The following is a 17,334-nucleotide window of genomic DNA, read 5'->3' as shown; positions in this document are numbered from 1 at the left end:
GGATTTCAGTGAAAAACCTTAAAACAGCAATAACTAGACATATGGACATAAAAATCCCTAAACAAAACAAAGAGTAAAATCCAAGGCTCTATATACCAAATAGCCAGCTTGCAGGTATATTATTAAACTGTATCACATCTTGTTATTTGCACTATAATTTGAACACACATCTATCTGTCATAACCCCAAACCTAACCATCCTCCTCTTTCCCCGTCTCTCCGATATTGTTGTGGTTCCCATGGCAACAGTCGGCACTTGCTTGTGTTGTCATTTTGTTTGCGATTTAACCGTTTCAATCCTTGACATTCCAGTGTATAATTTTGCCCTATCTGAGCATTAAACTATGTTGCTGAGATCTATTTTAAAGTGGTAAAGGGGAAAACACAATGAGTCACTATTTGTACATTTCTGAAACTTACGGTACATGACAAAAAAACATTTACACCAAAGGATCTTCATACCGTGAAATTCTTACTGTAAGGGCAGTGCCTATAAACAGTAAAAACTCCTGCTGGCATTATATTAGCAGTAAACAGTAGCCGAATAAGCATGAGATCCTGCCTGGCTAGCCATAATTAAGGGGCACAAAGCAAGAAATTATCTGCTCTCTGGAATTATGGGGATGTGCATTTAGGCAGAAGAGACAGGGGCTTAAACTAACGAGGAGGTGTGTCTAACTGCGAGCTGGAATGAGAGTGATATTAGGGCACACACTCTAACACAAACAAAGCTTTAAGCTCAAAGCTGATTCACGCACTAATTTCTAGGCCAACTCATCCAAACGCCTTTATGTAAGCGCTTCAGTCTTTTGTTTTGCACTTGTTTCTCAACTGATTGCACAACATACACTTTACATAATAAAAATGAACACAAGTGTCATTAACCTGGTAAAAATCGCATTACATGAGTAGCAACAGATAAGAAAAAAAATGAAGATTGCTTTGATAACACATTGTACAGACATGATTATAAATAATTGTGCTTTAATGTGGTGTATGGGCAGAGCTGACCTGTCTAGCCAGGCCAGTAGACTTTTTGCAGCAGCTATTAGATCCACCACGGAGGTGAGGAAGTCATTCGGGAGCTTGCGTGTTGCTCGGCCATCATAGTGACCACCTCGTCTGCGACCTGTTATGAAGTTCTGTAGGTTTTTAGCAGAGGCGTTGAGCTTATGGGACAGAGTCTTCAGATTCTCTGTCTCTAGACCATAGTTCTGACAACAGACACAAGAATCAGTTACAGAATCACTGAAAAGTTACATTTGAAAATTAAAAAGGCATAATATAGCTCATGTAAATCTAAGAAGAAAAGGAAAACATAAAAATGTACAAAACACAATGGCAAATTTGCATAATATTACTAAAGAACTTATAGAATATTTAGGAAGATTTCCATGTCCACTGTATATCCTGCATTGATAGTTACATATATGTACATGCCACAAAAATGTATACTGACAACCACCAATGTATATTTCATTCTATTTTTAACAATATATTTTATGAATCATTTTTCTTGTTTCCAGTTGGACGATGACCTGAATAAAGCTTGGGGTCAGGAAGAGAGAGGAAAAATCGATGGGAATAGACAGACAGGAGCAGTAGTGATAAACTAACTAGGGAAAGAAACTGTCAAAGAAAATGATTAAGAATGCCCTGTAGAGTTTTCTGTCAAGGTTTCTATATTCTGTGACTGAGTATACTAGGAAGCTTTATTTCAAAACAACAGTGTTGTTAGTTTTTGTATTTATTACCTTCCATTTTCATTATAAAGCCTATATGATTTTCTGAGAACAATTTTAAAGGTTTGTTAAAGAAAGATGAAATAACCTGAACAATGATTTCAAGCCAATTTCGAATTCGGATCATGTAAATGCACTTTGCCTGCAGGAAAAAAAAAGTTTGTACAAGCTGTCAGGAAATCTGTAGAGTATTTGTGTCTGACATTACATTATATCCTAAAGATGAAGCAATCGCAGCAATGGTAGCCTGTGACATTTTCTACATACTGTAAAACATTCCACCAACCAGATTTGAAGTTTGTGGAAATTATCCCTTTATTCATGATATAACTGTATATGGATTCTAGAAATCGTATAAAAAATAGCAAGGCCGACACTTATGAGTTATGATGCTGATGTGATGTTAAAATACCTAAAGCTTCCTAAAGAAGTGTTGTATAGATAACATAGGTGATTAGCAACAGTCTCTCTCTGCCGAACAGACTGTAGTTCAAGAGTTACTCATGCAAAATTAACAGCCATGCTGGATCACACAGTCTCACAGATGGGTATACACTGATGGATGCATGAGAAAGCCTGTAATAACTCCAGGCAGAGCAGCAACACCAGAAGATCACAGGATCACTTTTATGTAGGGATTATGGAGGGAATTTTACTAATTCGTTGTTTTCATAGTACCTGCAAGCTCCACCCCCAGCACCCCCACCCCCACCACCACCACCATCCCTGATAAATGTTGGCTGTCATCATACTGTACATGTGCACAACATGACTTCACACCCAAAAAGCTACACAAATGCGAACCCCTGTAGGCATGTGAAAGACTCAATACTAAGGGAAAAGAAATGAGTAATCATAATAGTACATCGTGCCACGCTGGTCCAACTTGAAACGGCATTGCATACCAGGATTTAGTAAAGGAACCAGGATAAAGCACATGACTAATGAACGGGAGGCCAAACTGGCACATCCACATTCTCATGTGTTTTTTCATTCTCTATTCTTTGCAAACCCTGATCATTCACAAGCATATTGCTTTCTCAAGCACTCCTTGTTTTTGTTGTTATTCTTCCCTCATTCCTATTCTTGCCGCCCTTTCATCGACTCTCCCACGCTCATGCGCTTTTCTTGTCAATTGTTTTTTCATTCTTGTCCTCATTTCCAAACGAGCACACAAGAGAGTAAAAAAAGTGTGGAGGGCTACAGCAGTTAATAAGACATGGGATTTAAAGATCAGTAGACTTTTGCTAATATTTGGCTAATATCAACGTCTTCAACGTCTCCTGACTAGTAAGTACTTTTAAAAAAAGGAAAACTGCAGTCACAGTTGCAGGGCCTTTATCCAAGAAAATGACAAATAAAGTGTTCCACAAACATCCAACATTTCAGGACAGGGAGGCATCTGTAGTTGCCAGTTAATCCATTTCTTCTTTCTAACTAGCTCAAACTGGAGGTGTACATGGTTGGGGGCATGGATTTAAAGGGGATATTAATCATTAATCATTGTATTTCAGTCAATTTTTTTTTCGAGTGACTGAAAGTTTTTCAGCAGTGCACAGAATATTAAACTTTTTTTTATTAAAAAAAAAAAAAAAAAAAAAAAAAAAAAAAAGCTCCTGGCTCCATCAAAGCTACTGGCTTTGATATCAGGCAAGACCCCCTATGTGGATAGTTCCAGCAGCCAGTCAGCATTTAGCAATTCTGTGGTGAGTCACACTGCATTAGCAACAGTCACTGGTGTTCTCAGGAAAGTTGTAAGGACACTAATGTAGGGGATACTAGCCAGTAATCAAATCCCACAGCAGCTAAAGCTACCTATTCACTCTAGTTTTCATAATGCTGTAATGGCTAGTCATGTTATTAAAAAGGAGGCTAAGATCCAATGTCTATCAGTAACAATAACCCTAAAGGCGGTTACATATGCATGTATGAATCTTCAGCCTGGGCTAGAAAGAAATCAGCACCAACTTAACTTTTACCATGTCCTGGGAATTTGTATTGCAATGCCCACATTGGGGCGCTGTTCAGAATTCAGAGTTCAAAATAAATAGATAGAGCTTCTAAAAAACAAAAACAAAACAAAAAAACAAACATCAGAATTACCTTGGCTAATATGTTTGATTAGTGTAGAGCAGGGGTCAGCAATTAGATTAGTTAAAATTCACACCAAGCAAATTTGTGTATATGTGTTTGTGTGGCCTCACCAGTGCACACAGCAGGTCCACAGCCTCCAGGATGAGCTCCTGGTGGCCAATGCGAGAAACTCCTAGATCTTCCAGCTCCTGATGGGTGATGCGCAGTAGCTGCTCACCTCCCACCTTCTCCTGCTCAAAGTTCTTAATGTACTGCTGCAGACAGTCATCCAGACCTGTGGCCAAGCAACACACATAGATGGCACATGTAAGATAAACATAACACTGACAATAGTATAGTTGAGGGCATATTCATGTCTTTTTAGAGAGTCACCACCATAAAATCTGTTTGCTTGAGTATTAGACAACATTCTGTACGCTACTACAAAGGAGAAAAAACATACAGCTCTGATTTCATCACAAATACAACAACAAATACTACTGATGTTAGCTAATAACAATAATCTGTAATTTTCTCACTTTATAATGCTAACAGTACACTATTAGATCAAATTAAGGATCCGATACAAGCAAATGTAAACTATATCAAAACAGATCAACAAGTGACAAGCTTAAAGACATTAGGCTAACATTTTAAGTCTTAGAAAGGCTAAAAAACATCTATTTCAAACTTTCAGAATAATTCATGTTGATTATCAGATTGTGGAAATACATAAAGGGATGAAATTATTCATAGTAGAACTGTAGACAACCAGCTTTCAGACAGTAAGCTAGTCAGAAGCAAGTAGTTAGCATGTTTTACTTTTTTGGATCTTGCCTCACCCTGTGTGTTTCTAATTGGAATGATAACATTTTAAGTATGCTGCTCAGCAGTTATTTTCCTTATGAATTCTTAACCGCTTTTTCTAGGGAATGCTTGGTGCTCTGTTTTATTTTACCTTTTCTAGCCAGAAGTGCATAGCAGATTTATAAAATAAAACAGTTTTAAAAGAATACACAGTTCACATCACATGTTTTAATATATTTAAAATAATTGTGACATTGTATAAGCATCATCTCAAGACATTATACTGACAGATATTTTCAACAACCAGGACATACTTCTTCCTAAATCTCAGGCTGATAGGAAATGTTGAGGTACAATACTGCAGTCACAAACTCTTTTTGCTATCCATTCAGAAGCCGAAAGAAAGTTCAGTGTTCGCACATGGATGTTATCTTATTATAATGGAAATGAATGCAAAGCATTTTAAGATAAAAAGCAGTGTAAGCAAAAAAGGTGACCATGTTGGCTGGATTCGCATGCTTCTGTTATTTTAGCACTGACATTATATCTTACTCAATTCTACATAACTTTGAGCCATTTTACAGTAATTTGCATAAAACCAAATTATATACAGCCTGTTAAGTTTAGGATACATTTGAACAGTTTATTAGGAGACTTCATTTAAAATAAATACATTGTGATGGGAGAGACTAAGGTGAACCAAGGTAAACTGACAAAGGTTGTGACTACAGCCAGCTTTCAAGTACATCCCAGCTAGTCAGAAGTTGCTAATTAGCATGTTTTACTTCAGACCCTGCTGCAAAACAACTTGGATGGCTTTTATCATGCTAATGAAAAAAGTATTGTATTACAATTAGGTATGCAACCAAGCATCAGTTCACCTAATCAATGTTTTTGTGAACTTGTACTGTTTTAATTAAGATTTATTTTACATTACTGATATTTGGTGCATTTTATGTGCAATAATTCCATACCAGCTATACATAGAACTGACAGTAAACTAAAGATCTTCTGTCAATAATGCTGGATACTATGCATTTGTTACATCACAGCAATTTCTTTGTCTGTCATACATTATTTATACATTATACAGTATATCATATGTACTTTACTATATGTACTATACTATATATAGTGGTACACTACAGTGTAAAAATACATAGTAGAAATGACAATAAAAGCCTAAAAATGACTTGACTTGATATATTTATTTTTAATCTATGGGAAGCCCTTCTGCTTTCATGTGTGTTTCTTTTGCACTTAACCACTGACCTAAAAGTACCATTACCTCCAAGTTCACAGGGCAAGAAAATTGCATGGGTATACTCTGCTAATGGCATCACTGTGAGTCTCAAGCATATGCTGACTGTGTGCTGACACAGACAACACTCAGAGGAACAAAATCTTGTGAAGCGACTCAAACTTCATGGCCAGACAGACATCTAATGTGGGAGCTTGTGTAAGTTTATGTTTATGTGTTAGTGGCTGCATTTGTATTGTCATGCAATGGCACAATGTTGTTAAATGTACATAAGTAGAAACTTGGACACGATTGCATGCAAAGACAAGCGCATAATATTGCAATACACAGCACAGGGTTAGTTGTGAAGAAAGCAGCTGTTCAAACATTCACAGACATTAGATAAAGACGTGTACACACACACACACACACACACACACACACACACACACACACACACACACACACACAAACACACACACACACACATGCATACACAGACACAGACACAGACACACACACACACACACACACACACACACACACACACACAAACACAAACACACACAAACCTCACATAATGAAATGCCTAGGTGTCAGAAACAGATTTCCATGGATTTAAAGGACTATTGTCATTATTAAGGGTACAAGTGCTTGGCAGAACCTCATGGTTGTCAAGGAAACACCCCCACAATATCACCACCTTCTACACACTGACCCTCCTAAAGCATGTTTTTCTCTCGCATGCTCACTAAATAAAGACAATATTTTCAACAACTCTATATTTACACACATACCATATTCTGTGAGCTTTCCCCACGCAAATTGAAATAAAATAGGAAACTGTAATATCCTTGGAACACCACACAAAATACTTGTTGATAATGAAAAGCAACTGAGATTAACATTTTATTGTAGGCATTAAAGGATCAAATATACACCAACACACATACACTATCTGTTACTCCACTATTCCTCAAGGTTCAGGATGTAACAGAATATGAATATGTTATTTGGATTCAATATATAATGTTCTAAACGGATAAAGATACTATTAAATTCAGCAGTGTTTATGCTGACAATTGTGCCATTTGTATTTCTGTTTATTTTCCCCTTTGTTTTCCAGTCTTTCTGGTATAGACTGGTAGTCTTCAAAATTAAAAGAACAACAAAACAAAAAATCATCAGTTCAAGTTCAGAAACTTAAAATATTTACAGCAATGAACAGATGCAGCTATAGATAGTGGCACTGCATTATACCATTGTTATGTTTACTGTTCACCTTCTCCTCCTCTCTACCTACTTCTTATTCCTGCCCCATACCCTTCTTGTTTTCTCAGTGCCCCAAAATCTCTAATTCTCTTTCTTCATTTCTCTTCCTAAGAAAAGCAGGGGGCTAATCTAATAGAATAAGCCACGGAACAGATCACTGTAATCAAACCTTAGATGTGGTACTTAATCCCTTTTAGCATGTTCGTGAGCCAGACTAGGGCGTAAAGAAAACCAGTAAAAATCCCAAAGTGAGAATTTGCAGCTTTTATTCTGATTCAGGGTTGGGAAGCTTATTTTAACCCGATCCAAAACAAAGAAATCACCTCGGTCTGTCACTGTAGGTTGCTATAGAAACAGTACCTGGACAAGTAACTTTGATTAAGACCTCATTATACACTAAATAGTAATGTGCATGTGTCTGTGATTTATGCTTGATGGCTGAGTAGTTCAGCAGCTAATGAGAGCTTTGGCATCATAAAGGTCTTGCATCAGAGGGTTATTTAGATGGATTTGTGCTGTTTGTGTTGGTGGGTTCAGGCAGAACTGCTTAAAAAGCTCAGTACGGCAGGTTTTAAAAAAAAAAAAAAACACCTACACGCATCAGCAATTTCACTCAAATGTCAAACATACACTGGAATAATCACTTAAAATCTTTTTTCCGATTTCAAAAAACCAAGGACAACCTTAAGAAAAGTCTGACACACAAGTGGACTGTGTAAATCCATAATATATTCAAATGTTTTATATAAATAAAAAAATTATAATAATAAAATAAAAAAAAACTTTGTCATTAATATTAATCAATTAATCATTATTAATTATTAATATACAATGTAACATGCATAGTATATGTACAAAATTAGGTCAAACATATTACTTGTTATACCAGCATTTAATTTTTTAATACTTTAAAACACAAAATCAGTGAATATTAAATTTACAAGTGCTTAACATAATAACACATCAGCCAGTCAGTGTCAATATTCACTTATAAAACAATTTATCTTATGTGTGTTAATGAGCCCTTGGGTGTTATTTTGCTCAAACTTTCTGCTGACTGCTATAAATATATTCGAGACGAACAGCAAAGCTGTTAATTACATTTAGATTAACTTGTTAAAGAAGAAAACGTTTCGCACTGAAAATGTGTCATCCGCATTTTCAACTGTGTTTATACTGACAATTGTCACGTCTGCTACACGTACCAACAGGAGCTCCTATTCCTAAAATGCACACTCCCATAAATAGAGCACATTTTCATTTAATCTTTGTGAAGTCACATATCATGCACTCTAGTGACCTTACTGGGCCTTGTGGTGGTAAATTTGTTTTCCTGGCCTTGAACTTTCTCTCTATTACAATTAATATCTTTTCCATTATACTTTACCTGTTTATCACCTTATATTGTTGCCATTTATTTGCACCATTAAGCAAAACCATGCATCTGATTTCGAATTCTCTCTGGGCTTGACAAAAACAAACATTCTTAAATGCGTCATTATTTCTAAATACATAAGGAGTATCTTTATGTAATGTATTGTAATTCATTATTGCATAGCAGGACACCCATCAAACAGAAGAATACATTATTTAAATTGGATATTCAGTATTACCAAGAAAGTATTACAGAAAATGACAAGTCGATGCTCCAAACTCTAAAGTGAACACAAGCCTAGAGAATGTGTCTACCTATCAGGACACTTTGGGCAAATACAGGCTTGTTAAGGATTTAGGGGGAAAAGCTGAAAGTTGAAATAAAAAAAATTCTGGCCAGCATTGACAAGTAGCTGCATTGTACCACAACTCTGACTCTAAATGCTGATCCATAACCTAGTCACAAATGTGTACAGTCCCTCATGAAGGGCCATCATATATAATCTCATCTCTGACCTCATAGATTTTGAGGACATTGAACACCTGGTAATTGTAGCTACTCTGACAAAGCTATTAATCAAACAGCAGAGTGTAGTGTGTTAAATGAAATCATTAATCTCTTTCAAAAGACACATAATGATTAGCCATCCAAAGTCAAAGACATATAAGCCATTGAGTAAGCAAAGGAGAAGGTGTGTTTGCACAGAGGATTCAGAACCTTTTAAAGAACTGAAGTGATGCACATAAAAATTAAACAGACACTGGATGTGTCAATTAATAAAAAGCACAGAAACACAGTGCACATAGAAGAGACTGAGAATCCACATGGGGAAAAACTGACATTTCATGATAGCAGTGTATTGTACATACAGTATCAATAGGTTGAGGACAAATATAATTTTAGGTCAAATGAGACCATAACCCAGACACTCCAGACACTATGTTGCAAAATTGGTAAATTTGCTGATTAGCTGGTCAATGAGAGCAAAGAAAACTGAAAAGTCTTTACCACTTTAATCCTAAATTTAATTTAATTAAAATGATCAATTAAAATGTTGTTTAAAAGTTTCTAAGAATTGAAGTAGATAAAAATCATAAAGCCAGTATCATTAGATGTATCGTTACAGCGCTACTTAACAGATATGCAAAAGATTGTTTAAGATTCCACTCTGCTAGTATAGAGTCTGTTGAGTGGACCATACATGTACATAGAAACTGGTCTAGACACATTCTGGGACAATACCAAAAGTTTATTATTATCTTTAGATTATGCAGAGCATCCACCAAACAAACGTTTTTGTGATCAGGGAACTTTTGTTTGTCCTCTAAGATGTTGCTATTGAAATGGTAACTTATTCAAAATAAGTACATTGATATAAACCTGTGATCTGAATTGCAGATGGCAGAGCTGCTATTATGTAGAAAATAAAAAACGGCACAAAAAAAATGCACAGCAATTATACCACAGCAATTGGTCAATGATTACATTACAATGTTTACTTTATTATTGTTATTATATAACAGTTTATAGTTGTATAGCTGTTGTTGTCAAATGTCCAGGAGACATTAGTTAGTTCCTGTTGTCTCTTATAATAAAGTTACACTATATTCATTCCGACACAAGCCTATCTTACTCTTTCTTTCCTAGCACAAACACACACACACACACACACACACACACACACACACACACACACACACACACACACACACACACACAAAAGTGGAGCCTGTCATTTTACAAAGAACCTGGAATGCGTGACCAAGACTGAGAGCGCTTACAAATGAGACTCCTTCTATAAATGTTAGATAAATGTTTTCTAACAAAATAAACCTCACTATATCAATAATTATAATAGTTACTTTGTTAAACAACACATTTTAAAGTCTGATTATTCTTTGCCTTTAAGTATTTGAAGTGTCTGGCATTACTATTAGAAACAATAACATTTCAGAACGAACATATATCAATACTGTTCAGGTAATCTGATTCATACCAATCAGATTAGGAGAATCTGATCTCAGTGTCAAACAAAAATATATTGTAGGAATCAAGAGAATCCCCATGCTACTTTATAAACTTCTTATTACAATCATAAACTTTAAACATGCAGTGCATTTTTTGGTGCTTTTTTTGTTCTACCCAGAATTCCAGGGGGCCAACTAAGAGAAAGATAGAATTGAGTTTTTTGTGTAAAGATCATGGGCCTCTGTCTTTGCCAAACCTGCTGTTTGACTTTCTGTGACCCCTTGGGGCATCACCACAAAGCTATATGCTAATGACAACGCAGCAGCATGATAATTGTTACGCGTTTAGTGCCAAAGAGTGTGAGTTGATGCTGTGCATCAGTTTCTAGTGTTTTTGTGAGATCACACAGAAATGTCGGAATCTGCAGAGATTTGAGTTTGCAGTGATGATGTGCTAATTACCATTCAAACACTCAAATGCTTATTAAAGGCTGTTTTCTAATCTTCTGAGCTCATTGTTATCTCACCTATTTTCTGTTCACTGCGAAGTTGTGCTGAAGGGATTTATTTAAGTCGAGCAACAATGAGAACGCTTTGAGTCACACTGAAGCTTAACTCTGTTGGCGGTATAAATGTATACAGTGACTTCAGTGACTTTTTAATCTTCCTCCCTGGCTGCATTACCTCTTATTTCCGCTTTCACTTTAATCTTTTTTTCTTTCACCTGCCTTAAAGGGGGTCACCGTTTAATGTTCCCTATAATTAGATCCCAAGCAAGCATTTAACACAGACAACAGATAAATTAATGTAGCATGCCTTGTGGCTAGCATGCTCACCATCTAATTGTCACATTATTGAAAGCCTTAAAGAAGCAGTTTGAATATTACAGTCCTCTGCTTCTTATGGGTCAAATTATAATTCGAATGCTATCAAAGCCTTTAGATTTTTCAAAACACATGCCACATGCAAAAAGAGGGGAAGAGGTGAGGGAAAGGGCTATTTTCATGGCTAAAAAATAAGTTTAGTGTAATAGGAAGGCCCAAAGAATCACACAGTCAGAAATCAAGTCAGAGAATGAGCTAAGCATAATGACACATGGGATGTTGTGGCAGATCATATTTCATCACTGTTTTGGCTAAAAATATTTGAATCAGCACTAGAACAGATGGTGAACCCTATCAGCATTTCAGCAATAATTAAATATGCACATTTGCCTCCACACACACATTCATCTTCCTCAAAATATCCCAGATATCTAGGGCATGTGAGCAGCATTACAACACACCCTTTGGGCATGGCTGAAACACTGTATGAGAAAATGTAAGGTGATTATGCACCCAACATGCATAGCCACAGAGTTAGCTGTCAAAAGACATAGAGATTAAGATTACCAGTGAGAGAGTTACCAATGAGCCCAGTGAGAGCTGTTCATGTTTTTATTTAATTTAATTTCCTGTAAGTGTGGAGATTCCAGTGTTTAGAACAACCCTCAATCATAATGACAAAAACTAAAATAAAACATAAAAACATAGAAAGGGAAAAACACATTTAAAGAATAGTTTTGGCCAAAATTTATTTGATAGAATTCTTCCTTTCATTAGACTTGTTTGGTGTTGGTGTTTAATGTATGCGTCATTAGTTTTGCACTTCAAGGGAAATCTGTAATCGAGGCCCATCTAAGCCATTGTTTTCATGCCACAGGTGAGTGTTCTTTCACAATAAAAATTTTAGTAAGCTAGTTTGCTGCTGACATACAGATAGGTAGCTCTGCGAAACTGATTCGCTTGCAGTGAAATAAAATCAATTATGTTAATAACAGATCATATTTAACACTTTTGCTAAAAAATATACTTGCAGATGTGCCTTTTTGTATGCGAATACCTACCGCGCGATAAGGCGCATTAGGCTGCAAGGTCCTGATGGCTTACTTGCCGCTTCTGTAGCGATTTTGTTACGTAGTCGGGTTGCTAGCTCAATGCCCACCCTCATCCTTTCGCAGCCAGGCTTGGGACCGTTCATGTACTTCATCCCCATTTACCCAGTGGGCCCAGGAGTAGCAGCCTGGTATGGCTGGGACTTGAACCCACAAAGTCCAATGCCCTAACCACCTCCCCCTATTGTATGCAAATAAAGACAGTCATATAGATTCTTCTTACTCCTTTTCATTCTTCTGAACTCTCTGAAAGTAAGAATCTATAAGACCAGCACTGATACCAGCTAAGCACACCACTGAAAATTTCACATATAAAATTGCAACTGTTATTATGTGAAGTATTATTATGAGGTTCTTTGCTAGTTTATTGCAATATTACAGTGAAAGTATCATGGGCAGTTCACATGAGCCTGAATTCAGGCACTCTATAAGTATGTATGGCATGGTATGTGTTCAAGTATGTGCATGGAATGTAGTGTGTGTGGATTCATTGATAAGTCTCAACCAACAGCCTGCCTCACCACAGTGGCTTCTAAATAAATTCTTTCCCACTTTAAACACACACAAATCTTTCTGATGAGAAGAATGCTAAATTGCATGTTCTTTTGCTCTTCAGATGACAATAAGCAGAGCAGACACTGGTCATGTCTTCCGAGAGCAATCAACCTGACACAGAGGCATTTTGTATGAGCAGCTGGATTCTATATCACAAGCATTAAACCAAACTGAGAGGATTCTACCATGTGACCTGTTTAAATGTGTATAAGTACATATAATAAAAACCCATTACTTTAATCCTGATAGCATCAACCATCAGAGTTTGACAATTTAATAAGCAGTACATATTTCTGAACCAAATATATACATTATTTTAAACCCTTTGCTGCTTACAAAGCAAATGACTACTGCAAAAAAACACCGACCTGCCCCATATTACCTTTGTTTAAAAAAGGAACCAATCTAGATCAGCTATTTCTGAAGGAATTTTCACCTAATTTGTTCATTCACCCACTAGCTCTTCCCTATTACACGACATCTCCCAATAAGGGGTAGTAAGAGCTAGCACATGCTTTCAGGAAGACACAAGCACATGTTGTTCAAGCTGCATCAAAGAGAAAACACTTGCTTATGTTATCTGCAATATTCCATATACACCAGCTCAGAGAAACTCATAGTGATTATGTCTGTGTCATATCTAGGGTTAAACATAAGATTTCCAGGCAACAGGGTAAATGCGTTTCTGCTGTAACACATTTTAATCGGACAGTTTTATCGGACAGTTTATTCACATTTGAATGTGAATATTGGCACAATATACTTGACACAATGTAGACCCCTAATTTGTTGTATACATGGTCTCTTTTAAAATGCTTAAAAAGGTCAGTAAATAGTTAAAGGGGGAAATCTCATTTTTATTGATTGGCAATATAATCTTGTCAAGCAGGCTAAGTTTTGCCCCAGGGGTGCTGCTATTTGACCTTTGTTTAGCCAATCACAGACTACAGACTTACTCTGACACAATCTCAGACTTAACAATTTCAACGTAAGAAACAATCAGCATGACAAAAAGTGCACTGACTCTGAGAACCTGGAGAACACAGGCTATTGAGAATGATACCAAGTTCTACCTCTGTATTTATAAGCCATTATTATTGTTAATTTAAGTTGATTGGGCAATTAAAATCATAGAGGCTGATTAAAAAAGTCTATATATCCAGCGAACCAGGCATCAGTGTGTGAATCTTCTCTGACGGGATGAGGATATTGATCCACTTTATTCACAAAAGTAAATCAAAGCAACAGGCACTGGCGTGTAACGAAGAGAAAATGACCAGAAAGACAAGAGTATGATGAAGTTTTCTAGCTATTGGACTACACATGCAACCATTTTGTTTTACTCTAGAATTCACTACTAATCACCTTCTGTGTAATGTCCAGTGTGTATATGTGTTATAAGGGCAGACAAAAACCCTGGTGTCCTAGCCAAAGCCTAGCAATAATCCAGATGGATTTGAAGCAGCCTAACTTTAGTTCTAATGCTCTGATTTGTTTAAAGCTTGAGTTAGCACCTTATCCTGGTCAGGGTTGTGGTGGATCCGATGGTGATCAATGGAAAACTGGGTGTGGTGCGGAAGAACACCCGGAATGGGACACCAGTCACAGGGTTCCATCATACATAGCCACACAGTCATTCCCCACCTAAGGGCAATTCAGCATAGCCATCTTACCTACTGGTATGATTTTTTGAAGGGTGGCAGAACCTGGAGAAAAACCAACACACATGCGAAACTCCACACAGTCACCAACCCAACCTTTATTTCTGATTAAAAATTCCCAACCTGCTGGAATTCTAAATGGACTGCCAGAAGTGTTTCCTCACACCTGACCACGTCATTTTTAATTTCCAGTTAATCAGTCGGTTAATTGTGTGCTTATTTATATGATAATAAATACAATGCAGTTGTGCTGTCCAGCTCGCAGGTTAAGCCTGATTTCAACATACCACACCAATAGCTTCGCACACGTTCTCGTTGCGTGCCTAGTGTTTTGCAGTGTGTGAAATAATATTAGCTGAAGTCATAGCCGCCATGTGTTTCAGGCATTGCGTCAGGGTTTCAAACTGTAAACACTACCCGGTTTCGAGCGCGCGTTAAATGCGCATCTGGGGGTGCAAATGATACGCACATAACATCACAATGCAATACCAATCCTTTTTGTGTGTGTGTGTGTGTGTGTGTGTGTGTGTGTGTGTGTGTGTGTGTGTGTGTGTGTGTGTGTGTGTGTATGTATGTATATATATATATATACATATCCCAGTGCCTTACCCTTCATCCAGTCCACCACCTGGCTCGTTGTCCACTTGCTTACAGGTTCCATGACCAAAGCCATCCTAGTGGAAGTTGTTGTTTTTTTGCGGTCAGTGCCAAACAAAGGCGAAAAAGCAGCGACTCAGATCGCGCGATGAATGCTCAGATCTAATCACTATATTCAGCGCGTGCTCCATTGGCCATGTGTACGACCAGAGTACTCAAAGAAAAGAGACGAGGATCTGTCAAGTCCAGAAATCATCCCTGCCTGTGTGTGTGTGTGTGTGTGTGGGTGTGTGCGTATGTGTGTCTGCGTGTGTATGTGTGCGCGCGTGTCTTCGTGTAAAACTGTGTGTGCGCGCGTGTGTGAGAAAATCTATCTGGTTCAGAGAATTCCTCCGCACTTGTCCCTTTCTTAGAGCCCAGACTGATTTCTTGGTTTCTCCCGAGCTTAAGGTTCGCTGTGTCTAGTCAGGGTTTTTTTTGTTGTTGTTGTTGCATAGACAACAGCTCTGCAAGTCGCGCGCGGTGGGGCTGAATTACGTCAACACCGGATCGCTGGATGTGCCGGAGCCGTCAGCGATAGTAAACATCTAGCGCGCGCCTCTCCGCCTCTCCACCTCTGCTGCTGTGCTTCGGATTTCGCGTATCGCTTGTCTTGTCATGTCACCTGGACCAACAAAAGGGGATCACACAGTCTTCTAAGATCTGTGCACTGGACAAATCCGTGTGTGTGATATTATAACAATATGACAGGTGAAGTGAATAACACTGATTATCACTTCATCATGGCACCTGTTAGTGGGTGGGAAATATTAGGCACCTAGTGAACATTTTGTCTTCAAAACTGATGTGTAAAAAGCAAGAAAAATAGGCAAGTGTAACGATTTGAGGGACAAATTGTGATGGCTAGATGACTGGGTCAGAGCATCTCCAAAACTGCAGCTCTTGTGGGCTGTTCCTGGTCTGCAGTGGTCAATATGGTTATGAATAAAATATATATGGGTGATGAATATATATATATATATATATATATATATATATATATATATATATATATATATATATATATATATATATATTCAGTTTCTCCCAAAATGACAAAATGTTAAGATTTTAGTGTTCTTAACAACAAATTACTGCTCTGGAATTTAGTATCAATCAAATCCTGTAGATTTTTCCTCTTCCTGTTTTATTAATCCTGCTTCCATTTATGAGCTTGCTATCAGGACCTTGGTTGCGCGGACTTTGAGTTGAAGCAGATAACCAACTAATGAATAATCATTAAGGAACACATCTCAGATAATATTGCTGGAGAAATCTGTAAACACAAAAAAGACAAGTGTTCATTTTTTTGGTGTTCATTTTACATCAAAAATTCTAATCATAATGATCAGTCTGCTTTCACCTACAAAAGATTATATATTTATGTTTCTAGCTAGCTTTAGATGACATTATTTTACATTAGCTCCAGCTTTATTGTAGCAAATGTACACAAGTAAATGGTGGAGGGGGTATACACACACACACACACACACACACACACACACACACACACACACACACACACACACACACACTCTGCATGGTTTGCTACAGTCTTACTTTTCAGCTAATTTTTCTCATTCACTGAGCCACGATTTCTACTTGTTAAACAATATTTTGCATCAAAAGTGGAAATGCCATAAGGTGTGGCATCATATAATTATGTAATAGAGAATGTTGCATTTAAAGAACATCTGAATTGTTCTATTAAAGCAAAATAAATAGACATATGATTAAAGTAAAGTGTTTGCTCTTATAGTTCACGTCCATGTGACTACAAGGCAACTCTATGTGGAGATGATGTGCTGTATGAACATCTCTAGACATCGGTTGCATGAAGTAAAGATCTCTAGCCAAAACAGTTTCAGGGTTTAGAGGTCTATCCAGAGCCATGATTACTTTGCATGTTTGCAACGTGTATGTTTCGGTTACCTCTGAGATCTCAGGTTGAAATAAAGCCTAATTGCACTTACCTGTAAATGAGGGTGTGATTGTGTGAATGTGTTTGTGTATATGCATGTCCTCATTCTCATGTTCCTCGAACCATCAAAACCCAGAGAATTTGTTATATAC

General features: G+C 37.2%; 1 protein-coding gene across 4 annotated transcripts in view; it reads right to left on the bottom strand.

The window, feature by feature from the left end:
• The window catches only part of cnksr2b (connector enhancer of kinase suppressor of Ras 2b), a 42,908-nt gene extending 26,719 nt beyond the window's left edge, over positions 1-16,189 (bottom strand). For 2 of the 4 annotated variants that reach the window (XM_083565358.1, XM_083565360.1), the window contains exons 1-3: positions 15,235-16,019; positions 3,947-4,110; positions 1,012-1,214 (exon numbers count right to left, since the gene is read on the bottom strand). In XM_083565358.1, coding sequence (XP_083421484.1) covers positions 1,012-1,214; positions 3,947-4,110; positions 15,235-15,298 — 431 coding nt within the window. In that variant the 5' untranslated portion in view covers positions 15,299-16,019. Of the gene's footprint in view, positions 1-1,011; positions 1,215-3,946; positions 4,111-15,234 lie in introns of all 4 variants that reach the window. The other 2 variants (XM_083565359.1, XM_083565357.1) reach the window with 2 other exon arrangements.
• Between the last annotated feature and the right edge of the window lie 1,145 nt (positions 16,190-17,334).

The sequence above is a fragment of the Silurus aristotelis genome (genome assembly GCF_946808225.1).
Source record: "Silurus aristotelis genome assembly, chromosome: 16".
NCBI lineage: Eukaryota > Metazoa > Chordata > Actinopteri > Siluriformes > Siluridae > Silurus > Silurus aristotelis.
Note: the sequence above shows the minus strand (reverse complement) of the source record. Positions and strands in the feature narration are given on the sequence as shown.